The following is a 16,249-nucleotide window of genomic DNA, read 5'->3' on the forward strand; positions in this document are numbered from 1 at the left end:
TTTTGATTATTATTTTTTTGCAGAAGTATATTTTCCTTTGCCAGCAGTTTCATTATTGGTGAGGAAGCTTTTATGATAACCACTTTCCCTGGAGGCAGTTTTACTGCACTAGGCAGTAAATCATGACTGCTGCTTTGCCAATTCTAAGCCACTGTGTGGCAACTTAATGCAACGGTTTTTATGTTTTGTAAACTGCTGTTTTCTTGCTCCCTGAATTACAAGAGAAGGATATCATGTAGCTCCTACCTTGTTTCAAGGATCCTGTTCTATTTGCTTTAGTTCTAGTTACAGGTAGGTAGCCGTGTTGGTTTGCCGTAGTCAAAACAAAATAATTTAAAAAAAAAAATTCCTTCCAGTAGCACCTTTGAGACCAACTATGTTATTGGTATGAGCTTTCATGTGCATGCTGGAAGGATTTCTTTAAAAATGTTGTTTTATTTGCTTTAGGTTAGAACTGGAAGAAACCTCTGAGACATGATCCAAGTGCACTGTACAAACATAATAATTAGGGTGTGCCATTTTAAAGGGTGAAACTTGATTTTTGAAAATTTCATCAGTTGAGGGGTCTTAAAAATATGTTTTTGAGTGTGAGGAATTCAAAGTTATTCGTTTTGTGACTGGACAACACTTATCTTGACAAATCTACGTTTGATTAAAAAGCACTGCTCCTGTTAAACCAACGAATTATAATTTTACATTCTGAAAATGTCCAGTAATGTTATTTAAAAAAAAATTAGTTTCTCTGCGTAAAACCTATCCTATTGGGAATAAAACATTACTTTGTAAACATAAAACAACATTAGTGTTATGTACTGAAGTTCTCACCCTGGCCCAGCAGGGGGAATACTGTAGATAGTTTTCACTCAGGTCCACATATGCAAATAAGGAATTGAAAGTGACGTTCAGTGATTGGATAGTTACAGAAAGTTGTTACTGTTGCTTTGTAGTTGAGCTCTATATAAGCAGGTTGGCTGAACCCTTCAGCCCAGTTCTGTTCTGGCCTGTGAATAAACAAGAGCTGTCTGAAGAATCAGTGTGTCGTCTGATATGTTCACCCACAACTTAACACTTAGAAAGTAATGATAACAGTGAATTAGAAATATAAACAGCAGGTTGTCGTTCCTCGATATCAGCCACCGAATGGCTTCTTGGCCTCACATTTTTCGTGTATACACCCTGCCTGCTGCCCCTTGTTTCACGCATCGAGCATAACAGCGCCCGCGTACAACTTGCATGGGCTCATCAATGAACTTCTTTACTTCTGCTGTATCGCCGGCAGCCATTTTGTGTGGAGTTTCCATTCATGGCCCCGGCACGCCTTGGCAGAGAGCATGTAAGCTTGCCCTGACCCCATCCTGCCTTTTCCTGGGTCCAAAAGGACCCGTGTTAATTTGACGCATCTAAAATGGTCACTGCCTAAGTTTACATGTCAAAGGATGTCCAGATACCTGTCAGACATATATGCCTAAGGTGCAGCAGGACTGTGTTTGATGTAACAGGTGTTTATACAGAAGTATAACCATGATGAGCCAGTTCTCTCTTGTAACATCTGGGGGCAGCCCTGTTTAGGGAAGTTTTTAATGTTTGATGTTTTATTGTGTTTTTAATATCCTGTTGGAAGTCGCCCAGAGTGGCTGGGGAGGCCCAGCCAGATGGGCGGGGTATAAGTAATAAATTGTTGTTGTTGCTGTTGTTGTTGTACAATGCAGGGTCACCTAACAATACAGACAGAGAGTAAGTTTAGGACTGAGAAAAAGAAGTACTTCATCCAAAAAAACGCATTCTTATGAAATAAACTGATGCAAGATGGGGCAATCGCCATTACACAAAATGAATGGGGGCTAGGCTTGTTGCTTTTTTTAAAAAAAAGAGCATTTTTGCCTCACTTTTCAAGTTACAAGAGACTCCCTGGGCTGCTTACAAAGATCAGAAATAAAACAGTCCCCATCTTCACGTTTACAGTCTCAAAAGGCAGCATGAAAGGAAAATGGATTGGGAAGGAGAAGGGGAAAAAAACCCATCAGGGATTATTTCTTATTTATAAAGTTCCACAGGAAGAAATTCAGCAGGTCAAGGAACAATGGGAAAGCTGCTACAGTGGTACCTCAGGTTACATACGCTTCAGGTTACATACGCTTCAGATTACAGACTCCGCTAACCTAGAAATAGTGCTTCAGGTTAAGAACTTTGCTTCAGGATAAGAACAGAAATTGTTCTCCGGCGGCGCGGCGGCAGCAGGAGGCTCCATTAGCTAAAGTGGTGCTTCAGGTTAAGAACAGTTTCAGGTTAAGAACAGACCTCCGGAACGAATTAAGTACTTAACCTGAGGTACCGCTGTACTTCCTCTCCCAGCAGACTGTGATGGTAGTCAATAGCTGGCAGGCAGGAGGCTATATCCAGGAATGATAATGTCTGACTTCTGCTTCCTCTCTCACTGATGGTCTGAACAGCTACAAACCATAATTTCTAAATAGAAGCACCATATTCAGAGGTATCATCATAATTTTAAGGTCTTCGATACATAATAAATGTTCATAAATGTACCAAGCAAACACGTACATAAATATATAAACCACATGTCTGAAGCACCACAGGATGACAGTCCTGAAACCATTTTAACTCCCAAACTGACCAACTGTTTCTCTGCAAGGAGGGAGGAAATGAAAAAAACCTTCCCATTGTCTCAGGAATTAAGTAATTACCATCTCAAAGGAATGGCCAGACTACCAGAAAAGGCAATCTGAAAAGGCATTATCAGATAACCTGGCAGACAGGAAAAACAACAACACTCAAATTTCTGTTGTAGACCGCCTTTTCTGTGATGTATTTATGATGTATGGAGGGGTGGTCTGGAGCTCCAGGGCAGGAAATTTCAAAATGGATATATAAAGCATTGTGCGCCATTGTTCGAGGTCCTCCTCCTCTCCCGAGTGTGGTGGAGCACCCTGTTGCAACTGTTAACAAAGATCAGACTTACTAGCTACTTTGCTTCTCAATATTCTCTGGTTGGTCTCTGTTATTTTCTCCTACCGATAGAGAACCTACAAAAGGACTTTATATGGGCTCTTGGGTACCCCATAAGGGAAAAGGAGCAGTTTTTTTTACAGTGCAAGACCTAAGCAATCAACTTTAAGTCAATTTAGATTCAATCTTATAGCAGCTTATGTGGAAGCCCCTCTGAACTCAATGAGATTTAAAGTACTTCTGCGTAGACTTGCTATAGCATTGCACTGTCAGTTATGTCAGTGCCGTTCTGCAGTAAAGTTGGAGGAAATCACCTTATATCTAAATTATTAGACCAGTTCTATGCATGCATGCCCATGAATAAGCTCTGTCAAATACAATGGTGCTTACTTCTGAGTAAATATGCAGAGGATTGCATTGTTAAATACTGACTGGTAAATTTATCGTTGAGACTGTAGAGTACTGAAATAGCTAATGATTGCTTATATGTGTAAATATTTGCAAGTAGGGTTTGAATAAGGAACAAAGGAAACCAAACAACAGGTAGCAATTAAAGGTCACATTGAAATCCATGAGTAAAGTCCAAATTCACTTCTCACTGCAAGAAGTGAGGTTACAGGGAGCCAGGCAGAGGGTCCCATCAGATGTCAAGGAAATAAACAACTATCTGACTTTTAGAAGACATCTGAAGGCAGCCCTGTTTAGGGAAGTTTTAATGGTTGATGTTTTATCACATATTATTATTATTATTATTATTATTATTATTATTATTATTGCTGCTGCTGTTGTTGGGAGCCACCCAGAGTAGCTGGGGAAACCCAGCCAGATGGGCAGGGTATAAATAAGAATTATTATTACTACTATTATTACTGTTTAAACTTTGTGAAACCAAAACCTATTTTGCATTAATAGGGTGTGAAAAGTGATTAACAAATGGATTTGTCTAGAGGTTCCTTTAAAACAATTTTAAAATGGAGAATAAGAATCAAACTAAACTCTCCATTATGTACCTTGTTATTTTATTAGATGTTTATCCCACTTGTCAGACAAATATTGTCTCCCAAATTTATTAAATTTAGACTTGAATAAATTAACTTGGAGTAGCAAAACTTTAAATTCTGCCGTATTAATTTTCTAGAATGGGAGAAGTCATCCCACAATATATTTCTCAGCCTTTAAAGTAAAACATAGCTCTGTTATTTTTGTTACAACAGACCAATGAAGCCCCAGTGCTGGAATGGAAACCAGCATTACCTTACTAAAGTGGTAGAAAGTTGTGCTCGAACAAGGCTCATCTCTCATCTCAGCCATGGATGGTCTCAGTGGCAAAGTCACTCTTTGAGTCTCAGTGTCCTATCTGTTAAATGACAATAATAATAAAAGAATATTGTAAAATAGTCTGCATTTTGCAAAACATGTATTTTTAAAGTTTAAGAAACGAGGGAAGGTCGGTAGAATAACCTGTGGCGATTAGTCCTGCAATTCTGTGGAGGCCAATCCTATAACATATTTAAAGGTAAAGGTAAAGGGACCCCTGACCATTAGGTCCAGTCGTGACCGACTCTGGGGTTGCGGCGCTCATCTCGCTTTATTGGCAGAGGGAGCCGGCATACAGCTTCCAAGTCATGTGGCCAGCATGACTAAGCCGCTTCTGGCGAAACCAGAGCAGCGCACGGAAACAGCGTTTACCTTCCCGCCGGAGCGGTACCTATTTATCTACTTGCACTTTGACGTGCTTTCGAACTGCTAGGTTGGCAGGAGCAGGGACCGAGCAACGGGAGCTCACCCCGTCGCGGGGATTTGAACCGCCGACCTTCTGATCAGCAAGTCCTAGGCTCTGTGGTTTAACCCACAGCGCCACCCACTTCCCACATAATATAATCAAAAACAAATGTGTTGACTTCAGTAAGCCTTGTGCATGATTGGAGCCTTAATGTGGAAGGGAGCTTGCCAAGTAACCCCAAACTGTTGTAAGGTTCCCTAATGGGGTCGTCTCCCCACCCCCACCCCTGAGGCTGCAATCCTACCTCCACTTACCTGGGAGTAAGCCCCACTGCACTCTGTAGGACTTAACCTCTGAGCAGACATGCAGTGTTTCCTATGAATCAGTGTTTCCTGTACTAACAGTACAATCCTTTTGTTTATTGAGAAGTCAGCCCCTTCTATGCTCAGTGACAATTCTCAAGTATTATTGTTTGGTACCTTGGGCTCCTTTGGAGGGATAGATATAAAAACAGTGTGTCTACAACTGCAGCCTAATAATAATTATAATTAATAATAACCTGCCCATCTGGCTGGGTTTCCCCATGTAAAGTGCTTCGAGTCCATTGATGTTTTCAATTCCTGGGTTGCATCCTCTCCTTCTCTTTCGCTTTAATTTGACTTCCGTTGTGGTTTGTGGGAGGAAAAAGCTCTTGTAAAGTAACAAATTTCAGGCGGCGAGGTGGAATCTATCTAAAACCGGCAAATAAAATTCTAATACCTCCCAAAGGAGGTTATACACACACACATACATATATATACACACACACACATATATATACATACATTGTTGTTGTTGTTTAGTCATTTAGTCGTGTCCGACTCTTCGTGACCCCACACATACATATATACATATACCTACATATACACACACACACACATATATATATATTCTCCCACATACATAAACGTTGCATCATAAACGTCACTGTCCCAAGCATAACCCTTCCCCAACCACAAAGGTAACTACAAACTGTTAAGTTGTGGGTGAATGTATCAGACCACACAGTGATTCTTCAAACAGCTCTTGTTTATTCACAGGCCAGAACAGAACTGAACTGAAGGGTTCAGCCAGCCTGCTTATATAGAGCTCCACTGCAGCACAACTGTAACACTTTCTGTAACTATCCAATCACTGAACACAACTTTCAATCCCTTATTTGCATATGTGGACCTGAGTGAAAACTATCTGCAGTATCCCCCTGCTGGCCCAGGGTGAGAACTTCAGTACATAACACAAACCTTCTCACAGCCCACTAAGGGAAGATAGCAACACAGTCCATAATTAAACGCAAAATCGGAACTGCCCATTTGTTCTGAATCTATTTAAAACCTTAATTCAACAAAATGGGTGAACTTGAGCCAAGGATACCAGCTTTGAAAAGTCAGTTATTTATACTTTCTGCACCCTCTAGGGAATCCCACTGCCCGCCCCCAACCACTGCTTTTGAATGACTCTTCCATTCAGTATTGGCGCAGGAAAGGGGAAATCTCCAATTTCGTTGTAGAGGAAGCTCTGGAGCATTTATTTCCCTTTTTAGAAACTTTTTTGCTAAGCATTTTGGTTCGATCCGGTTGCGCACCGTCGGGGCGTCCTTGCGCGTGGGAAGGAAGCTGACTCGCTCTTCTGGTTTGCGCAGGAACTGCGAGCCGCTCAGCGCCACTCCCCAAAAAGGGAGCCTCGCCAACAAGGCTGTTGTTCGTCAGAACGGGTAATGGCGGACGCCGAAGTTTGGAGACTGCCATCTTGAGAAGGGGAAGCCACCGCGGAGCGCGGATCGAGAGGTGTGGTTGCGCGAGTAGGGCTTGCTCAGAGGTAAGGAGCGGTGTCGCCGGCATGGCGCGCTTTGTAAGGCGGTGAGGAACAGGAACCGCAAGCCAAAACCGGGCTGCTTCTGAAAGTGCGGCTTGGAATAACTCCCAAGTCGTGTGAATGGGGTGGGAGGAGGAGGAGGAGGAGGGATCGGCGCCCGTTTCTCGCGAGCCCGTGCAGGTTTACTCGGAAGTAAGCCGCGCCGAATCGCGCGCTCGCAAGTTTCCGCGGCGCGTCTCTCCTCTTTGGAGAGGTACCAGCTGCGGCTCCTCTGCTCTCGACCCCATTAAACGTTGGGGATACTTCTGAATAAAGATTTTTATTTTTATTTTAAGGAAGTCGGCTTGTAAGGAAAGGCTACTTAGAGGGGTAACGTCAGAGCTGCGACATAAACCGCTTTTTATATAAAAAAGAACTGCATCGGGTGATAACGAGATAAGCGCGCTTTGTGCGCCAAGGACGCCGTTTCGCTTTTGTTTCTGGCCAAAGTACATACGCATTAGAAGGGCGTTACGCGTTGCCCTATTTCCGCCAGCATTATTCTTATTTTAAGGGTTATTCTTTAATGAAAAGGGAACATCCATGGCTGTGACGAGAATGGCTTAACCTTTCTATCTTTGCCTGCTTTCCCCAAGAGAAGAAAGTCATAGGAGACGTTTTTTAAAAACTTCTTACATGAGCTCAGTGAGAGCCCCAGCCTGTTGATATCTTCCCCCCCCCAATAATATTTATTAAGTTTCATACAAATACAACACATACTATAAAAACCAATGAAACAAAAAGAAATAAAACAAATATAGCAAATAATAACCAAAAATATAACCACAAACACATAGACAATAAAAGTTAATTAAACTTCCAACTTCATAAACATATTGCTTGACTTCCTCTAATCTCTTCCATCTGAATTTCCTTGTACTACTACTACTACTAATATATTATTTATACCCCGCCCATCTGGCTGGGTTTCCCCAGCCACTCTTGTAACTAAATGTAGCAGTTTTCCAATATCATTATTAAAAAAAAAATATTCTGATTATAATCAAATTTCTTAACTTTTCTTAACATTCCTATCCTGTCGATATCTTTACCCCAGTGGTTTTGTTGGAAGTTAACAGATCCTTTTGTAAGCGAGCACATGATTTCAGAGTGAACAGTTGTTCTGGTCACTTTAATGGGTTTTTGGAAAACTCCCACGTAAATATGCCAAGAGCCACTTTCAACACAACAATAGCGATGCAATGGCAGGAATGCATAGCAAAGAGACATAACAGCTTTCAACTCTTATTCCAGATTCATTAACTTGAAGTGGTTTTTAAAAAGGCACAAAAATCCAGTTATTTACAATTAAGCCTATTTCTGATAGCATCCTTTACTGTATTAGCTTAGATTGCAGAAATGAATGATTGGAACAAGTGGGTAGGCAAAAAATCCCCCACCTGCATAACATTTAAATGATTTAGGTATGGAGGTTTATTTTCTATCAGACAGGTGTCTATTTGGAGTTTTCTGTTTGAATCATAATTATATTCAAAAGCAAGCGTTTTCCCCCTCAAGAGAAATTCTCAATCACATCCTTGAAAGGGCATGTGATTACATACGTCATTTTGAAGTATTAGTTATTTCCCCTTTAGCCTGGAGTTCTTGTGAGTTTCCCAGAGGAAAGCCCCATCTCCTAATTAGCAACAAAGGGGTTATATGTACATCATATGTTGTTTTTAAGGTGTGTTTGCTTTAAATCAGGCATGTCCAAAGTCCGTATCGGACCTAATCCGGCCCACCGGTCGGTTTAATCTGGCCCCTGTGGCAGTCTATTTCTTGGGGTAAAATCCTTAAAAAACCGTAACAGCTTTAATCCTAAAAGAAGCTCAACAACTCCAACCCTAAAAAAAGGTGGGTCGGCCCCCATGGCCCTTCACTTCATCAAAACTGGCCCTCTTTGAAGAAAGTTTGGACACCACTGCTTTAAATATATTATTTGTACATGACTGAGGGGGGGAAATGCAGCTCAGTCAGGAATTGGGTGATTTGCAGTAGATCAGCAACAAGGATGTCTGACTCCCAGTTGTCTAGAAACAACAAAACTGTCGAAGGTGTGACTTTGTTCCAATATTGACCACCAATTTCTGACCTGAGCATGTGGTTCCTGAATTCCTAACATACATCCACTCACTGAACCACTATTTTACACAAAGTACATCTCGCAAGCCTGAAATCTGCCCATCCCCGAACTGTTTCTCCAGGCAACTTGGGTGTAGCCAGACCTCCTCACTGGTCAAAAGATTGATTGGAGCAGCGGTGGAAATTACATACCCATTTGTTTGCATACAAAATCCAGGAAATGGAAGAGTCCACCTGTTCCTTTTCCAGGATCATATCCTTCTTCTTCTTCTTTGGGGATCACTCGTAGTCGAGTAAGATTGTCTTCCAAGAATACGGTCTTAACAGTGAGTCCATAAGTGACTGTGGAGGCCAATTCTGGATCCACACGTCCTTCCACAGTGGGGTCATAGGTTTCCAGGCAGGAGTTGATCACGGTGAGGGTTTGCCAAGCGTGCCTTCCTCTTAGCACGTTTCTCCCTTTCGTCCTGAGTTTGAGCATCTTCAAAGCCCATGACACCTTTGGTAAAGGCAGTTCTCCAGTTGGATCACTCACAGGCCAGTGTTTCCCAGTTGTCTGTGTTTATACTACATTTTAAAAGATTTGTCTTGAGAGAGTCTTTAAACCTCTTTTGTTGACCACCAGCATTATGCATTCCATTTTAAAGTTCGGAATAGAGTAGTTGCTTTGGAAGACGATAATCAGGTATCTGAACAACATGACCAGGATCATATTGTTGTTGTTGTTTAGTCGTTTAGTCGTGTCTGACTCTTCGTGACCCCATGGACCAGAGCACGCCAGGCACTCCTGTCTTCCACTGCCTCCCGCAGTTTGGTCAAACTCATGCTGGTAGCTTCGAGAACACTATCCAACTATCTCATCCTCTGCCGTCCCCTTCTCCTTGTGCCCTCCATCTTTTCCAGGGAGTCTTCTCTTCTCATGAGGTGGCCAAAGTATTGGAGCCTCAGCTTCACAATCTGTCCTTCCAGTGAGCAGGATCATATTACTTTAAATTAAAGTAGGAGGAGGTAGAGGAGAGAGAAACCAGGAAGTTTCAATAGGACATCCTGACTACTAATCTGGAATTATTATTACTCGTTAATTTTTTATGCTTTTATTCTGAGAGTGTGTGACCCTGCAATGCTCGACACTGCAAAAAACTGTGGTTTTCAAGCCTGCATGAACATGTAGGCTCCCAGAGAGGAGCTTTCTGGGACTTTATTCCTTCGCAGTCCTTTTTACTTGCTTCCTCAGATAATTTCGTAGCTAGTGAGGGAGGCGCTTAACCATGAATCCCGCTTCACGCAACACACTAAGCCAAACTTTGTGTTAGCTCCACGCACCACAGCCGTCTATCATGCCATAGATTGGTTTATCCTGTCAGGTGAACTAGTCCCATGATTGTTTAATGTTTTAAACTTTTATCTTTTGAAGTCTAGATTCAGCAAGGAACCTGGAGCTACACAATTGTGGAAGAATTAATTATGCATGTCTTAAAACAAATCGTCACGCAGCAGGAATACTATAATTGTCACCGAATAAGACAGGAATTCCCCAACTTGACATCTGTGGGCGCTATGCCCTTGTGCATTTTTTTGTTTTATTTTTTAAAAATGGGGATTTGGAAATTTAAGCATTGTTGTTTTTTAAATGGCAGGCTCTTCCTTCATGGATAGAGGGGCTTTTCTGAATGGTGGGGGTGGTCAAGTATGCTGGGTGTGTTTGTGTGAGAAAAGGAGAAATGTATATGTGCTCTTCAGTGCTTCAAATTAACTCTGCCCCTTGACCTCCTTATTTGTTTTGCAAGAAAATACATCAAGGGGGATGACTGATTTTTAAAAGTATGCATGTGATGTGTGGAATGTCGTTGACATGACTTTCTTCTTCGTTGAGTGTGAAGAGTGGTATTTCCTGCGGGATTTCAAGGATGAGTAATGTTTCTGATCGGATAATGGAGAGCCCACTTCCTCTGTCATTCTTGGTCCCCCAGGAGCTAATTTCAGGACTGAAAACATTATATGGACAGCAGATATAGAAGGCTTTCATTTCTCAGGACTTTTGCCCATGACCAGAAGAATCCAGCCGGCTTATGAACAGGCAGGTTTAATTTCTAGGTAGGTTTGATTTGTCATGTCTTTGCTGAAATTTCGAATAATATTCTTTTGGTCATTTGTATCCTATTATTGGGCTTAACCTGGTCTTTGGATCTGCATAGGTCATTATTGGGAAAGAGGCTGGGTGTCTCTTAAAATGCAGTTGGGTCCTTCTTTTCTTCAATTTGGATCAATGCTGGTTTGGGGGGAAATGCCGTATTTCGTAATAAATGGCAAGATAGATATGGACTGCAGATTTGATGCTAGTGGGAGCGCACATTTAATGGCAGAGCCAATGGTTCTCTGATCAAAACCTCTGTAGCCTGCATAAATCCTATTCAGTACTTTATTCAGAAATGTATTCAGTGGGGCTTCCTCCCACATAAAGATCCATAATATTGCAACCTTAGGCTCAGGGTTGCTTTATTTGAAATTTTCTGAAATTCTCTTTCAGAGTAGGTCTTCACTGTACTCTTTTTCAGTGTGGGAAGAGCATACTTTTTATTTCATTTCATTTTGATCCTGCCCTTCCTTTAAGGAATTTAATGCAGAGTATCTCACCCCCCTTTTCCCCTCATGGAGAATGCTGATTTAAACCTGCCTAACTAGTGCAGCCCAAAAGTCTTATTTGTTGATATTATTTGGGGAAAAGAGAGTCTGTCCCTTTAAGACTCCCATCATATCCCTCTCAAACCCTTCCTATCAGTTCTCTTGTGTATCAGGCAGTCATTCCAGGTATAAGTATTTTGATCCTTGGCATGCTTCTTCATTTTCTCTTCGAATTCTTTCTGCATCGAACCTAGGAAAATGTCATAAGTGCACAAGCAGGAAAATCCTCCCTTCTTTTGTGATAGATTGGCAGAGAATGGGTTTAAGCCAGGCATAGGCAAACTCCAGCCCTCCAGCTGTTTTGAGACTACAGTTCCCATCATCCCTGACCACTGGTCCTGTTAGCTAGGGATGATGGGAATTGTAGTTCCAAAACATCTGGAGGGCCGGAGTTTGCCTATGCCTGGTTTAAGCTATAGTAGCTGCCACTGAATTCAACATGTCCTATTGTACTACTGTATTTGCCTCCACCCTCCATAATTTTTATATGCTTTCAGTTGGAAGGCACTGCAATTATTATTATTATTATTATTATTATTATTATTATTATTATTATTAATAATTACCCCACCCATCTGGCTGGGTTTTCCCAGCCACACTGGGCGACTTCCAATAGAATATAAAAACACGATAAATACGTCAAACGTTAAAAACTTCCCTAAACAGGGCTGCCTTCAGATGTCTTCTAAAAGTCAGATAGCTGTTTATTTTCTTGACATCTGATGGGAGGGCGTTCCACAGGGCGGGCGCCACTACCGAGAAGGCCCTCTGCCTGGTTCCCTGTAATCTCACTTCTTGCAGGGAGGGAACTGCCAGAAGGCCCTTGGCACTGGATCTCAGTGCCTGGGCTGGACGATGCAATTAGGGTTATTTGGAGTTCCTAGTGATAGCATGAAAAGCTTTTAAAATAATATTTCCATATTGCTGATGGTTTAGTGTTCACTGGCACAAGTAAAAGCTGAATGAAAACTATTTTTCCCTCCAGAAGACATGGCAAAATGTAAATAGCAATCTTATGCGTACTTACTCCAAAGTAAGTCTCATCATATTTAATGGGGTTTACTCTCCAGCAAGTTCTTTTTTCTTTTTATTGCAATCCTTTACCCACTTTATCCTTTACCTGGGAATAATAATAATAATAATAATAATAATAATAATAATAATAATAATAATAATTTATTTATACCCCGCCCATCTGGCTGGGTTTCCCCAGCAACTCTGGGCGGCTTCCACCAAAGTACAGTGGTACCTTGGGTTACATACGCTTCAGGTTACATACGCTTTAGGTTACACACTCCGCTAACCCAGAAATAGTACCTCGGGTTAAGAACTTTGCTTCAGGATGAGAACAGAAATCATGTAGCGACGGCGCGGCGGCAGCAGGAGGCCCCATTAGCTAAAGTGGTGCCTCAGGTTAAAAACAGTTTCAGGTTAAGAACAGACCTCCAGAACGAATCAAGTTCTTAACCTGAGGCACCACTGTATTAAAATACAGTGGTCTATTAAACCTTAAAAGCTTCCCTAAACAGGGTTGCCTCCAGGGATCTGTATAGGATTGCTTTGTAAAAGACTGAGCCGCCATCGCCTCACTAACCAGCCTTAAGGAAGCGACTTGCTCTCATCCTTAGCCCTCCCCACCCCTTAGAATAATAATTAAAAAAAGACTTCAACTGTGTGGGAGTAGTTTATCGGAATATGACTTCTCTGTTTCAGCCTGAATTTTCTGACTAGTTTGCTTCCTCTTGGGCATTCCAACCCGTGCGATTGATAAAATTTTTGGTGTGAACTGGGCATTCCATTTTTACATTCAGCCTGAGTCTTGTGCAATCAAGAAAAGAGCAGGTTTTTACAGAACTTCAGCAGTTCAAGAGCCAAGCTTGACCTAAGGATTGCAGCAGATGAGACAACAAACTTAAGTGCGTCTTGGGTACAGTTCTGTACGTTGTGTATCTCTTGGTATTATTTCTTCTCTTCATACAGCTTTTATTTTTCACATTAAAGACCCGAAAGCAAAGCCCGGCTGCTGGAGACCAAGGGGGAAGGAGGATATTGTGTTCAGAAGAAAAAGGCTCATGACTTGGCTTTCCTGTTTAGGAAACACGCACGGCTTTTTAAAGGGACAGTGGCTTGTGATGACAGTTCCCCAAGTGCCCGCTGTCCTTCTTCACCGAATTGAACAGGAACTGGACGCGGAGGAAAGGGAAACTATGCAGTATTTGTGCCGAGATCTTGTTCCTGACGTACCTGCGGCAGAGACCCGGAAACTCTTCGTGGCTTTGAACGAGAGGGAGATACTGACGCTTCGCACTTTGTCTGAACTCCTGTACAGACTGAAGAGATTTGACTTGCTGAGGAAAGTCCTGGGGACTGGGAAGGCAGCTGTGGAAGCCAATTTGTCTCAGTTTCCCCCGTTGATACCAAAGTACAGGTGAGTTCAGTGCATCGGTTTCCTCCACGGCTAGTGATTTAAGGTAACCACATTCACTTGGCTGTTTCATATTATTTTTTTAATATAATAATTTTTATTAATTTTAACATATGAATTATGATACATACCACAAAACTTCACCACTTATACAATCTTTTTATGGACTCCCATCAGCACCTCTGATGAGCCCCCGTTTTAACCACTTCTTATGCATTTCTTAAATTCATATTGCCTTTAATTATCTTAACTAATCATCCTCCCATTTATCCATTTTTGCAGTAGTTTCAATAATTCACCTCACAAAACTTCTTGCAAACCTACAAACGTAGTTTGATCATCACTATTACTTTTCAAATAGTCTGTAAATTTACACCAGTCTTCTGTGAATTTCTGGTCCCGCAGATTTCGAATCCTTCCTGTTAGTTTGTCTAATTCTGCGTAGTCCATTAATTTCATCCTCCATTCTTCTTTCGTCGGTAATTCTTCTTGCTACCATTTTTGTGCTAATAATATTCTTGCTGCCGTCGTTGCATATAAAAACAGCTTACATTCTTTTCTATTTATATCACTTCCTACCATGCCCAGTAAAAATGCTTCTGGTTTCTTTATGAATGTATATTTCAGCATTTTTTTCATCTCATTATATATCATTTCCCAGAAGCTTTTCACTTTTTTACATTCCCACCGCATGTGATAAAATGTTCCTTCTTTTTCTTTACATTTCCAACATTTGTTGCTAGCTTTATACATTTTAGCTAATTTAACAGGTGTAATATACCATCTATACATCATTTTCATCAAATTCACAGTGCAGTCCTGTGCATTTTTTCCCACGGAAATAAGTCCAGTTGTGTCCTTCTACTCCCAGAAGGTTGTTTCCTCCAGCTGAGCTTTCCATGAACAGAAAGGGGAAGACGGGTGATTTTTAGCAAACTTCCCCTTTTTCCTGCAACTTCCTACACTGTTTCAAAGGATCAAGAGTAGCTCAGGAGAGGGGAGAGAACCAGCCAAACCACTCTCCTCCAATTCCACTCACTGCATCCAAGAGACTTCCATGAGTGGAAGATCATAACCCATTGTGTTTAATTCCCCTAGTTAAATGTTTTTGGGACAGCAGGTGGAGAATGATTGTTCCAGTCCACGAGCATAAATACTGTAGCATAAAAAAGCAGGGTGTGTTTGTATGTGTTTAAAAAATTGGTTCAGGAAGGAATTGTGTGTGGTATGGGAAGTACTGACCGACCCAATCATCAAGAGAAATGCGATTATGAATTAATTTCAAATGGCAACTCTCTGTGTTTGTGTGCAGGGTGCTAATGGCAGAAATCAGCAAGGAACTGGATGAAGAAGATCTGCGTTCCTTTATGTTCCTCATGATGAACGATACATCCTATGGGAAGACAGCAAAAGAGAAGGTTTGTTACCTCTTTCTGAAATCCTGGAGCTTCACAAAACTGTGAAGCTGTTAAGCTTAAATCCCTCCTTTGTGTGAAAAGCCGTGTGCTTCCTTTTAATGGAAGGAGAACAGATACTCAGAAGGAAGTTTGAGGGGAGGAAACCTCGAGCGGTGTTTCCCAAACTTGAGTCTCCATCTGTTTTTGGACTACAGTTACCATCACCCCTGACCAACTTCCAGCTAGAGATGATGGGAGTTGTAGTCCACAAACAGCTGGAGACCCAAGTTTGGGAAACCCTGAATAATAATAATAATAATAATAATAATAATAATAATAATAATAATAATAATTTTTATTTATATCCCGCCCTCCCCAGCCGAAGCCGGGCTCAGAGCGGCTAACAACAGTAAAACGATAAAACATTCTAAAATCATTTCATTTTAAAATTAATTCCAATCAAATTAATGGCAACCATTGGGCTAGAAGTTCTGTGAGGATTGCCAAAGGAGGGCCTGGTGGAACAGCTCTGTCTTGCAGGCTCTGCGGAAAGATGTCAAATCCCATAGGGCTCTAGTCTCTTGTGACAGAGCGTTCCACCACATCGGGGCCACAGCCGAAAAAGCCCTGGCTCTGGTTGAGGTCAGCCTAACCTGTCTGTGGCCTGGGACCTTCAAGATGTTTTTGTTTGAAGACCGTAAGTTCCTCTGTGGGACATACCAGGAGAGGCGGTCCCGTAGGTACGAGGATAGCTCAGTGTGGTCTTCCAGGCCTCTCCCTGGCCCTTGGCACTGTCATCAATCCTGCTGCACATTGCCCTCAAGTGGTTTTGCCGGTGTGCAGTGCCAGGTTGCAACTGTGATAATGCCTCTTGCTTGGCTGATGAAGAGACCTAGCTGTGTCAAAAACCTTCTGACTTTTGCACAGCTGGAATGTAGAGTTCTTTGCCAACGTAAAAGTTCCAATTTCCAATTAAACTTTTTTATTTGTGAATGGCATCATTCGGAAGGAGAACAAAAAGGGGGAAAAAACAGGAAAACAACAACAATAGCCATAAAAATCATCGGGTACAGACATAAAATAAAA

General features: G+C 41.7%; 1 protein-coding gene and 1 long non-coding RNA gene across 6 annotated transcripts in view; one reads left to right on the forward strand and one right to left on the reverse strand.

Annotated features, from left to right (window-relative positions):
- Positions 1-1,695: 1,695 nt before the first annotated feature.
- Positions 1,696-6,322, reverse strand: LOC310743707. Its single transcript, XR_014539179.1, has 3 exons — positions 6,182-6,322; positions 4,219-4,321; positions 1,696-2,442 (listed from the first exon to the last, which is right to left on the reverse strand). It is a non-coding gene; the product is annotated as an uncharacterized lncRNA (long non-coding RNA).
- The window catches only part of CFLAR (CASP8 and FADD like apoptosis regulator), a 44,673-nt gene continuing 34,616 nt past the window's right edge, over positions 6,193-16,249 (forward strand). Inside the window, exons 1-4 of one of the 5 annotated variants that reach the window (XM_083631076.1) lie at positions 6,352-6,541; positions 10,630-10,753; positions 13,322-13,769; positions 15,079-15,184. In XM_083631076.1, coding sequence (XP_083487202.1) covers positions 13,414-13,769; positions 15,079-15,184 — 462 coding nt within the window. In that variant the 5' untranslated portion in view covers positions 6,352-6,541; positions 10,630-10,753; positions 13,322-13,413. Of the gene's footprint in view, positions 6,542-10,629; positions 10,754-13,321; positions 13,770-15,078; positions 15,185-16,249 lie in introns of all 5 variants that reach the window. The other 4 variants (XM_083631077.1, XM_083631078.1, XM_083631075.1 and 1 more) reach the window with 4 other exon arrangements.

Source organism: Podarcis filfolensis (genome assembly GCF_964270895.1).
Source record: "Podarcis filfolensis genome assembly, chromosome: 1".
Lineage (NCBI taxonomy): Eukaryota > Metazoa > Chordata > Lepidosauria > Squamata > Lacertidae > Podarcis > Podarcis filfolensis.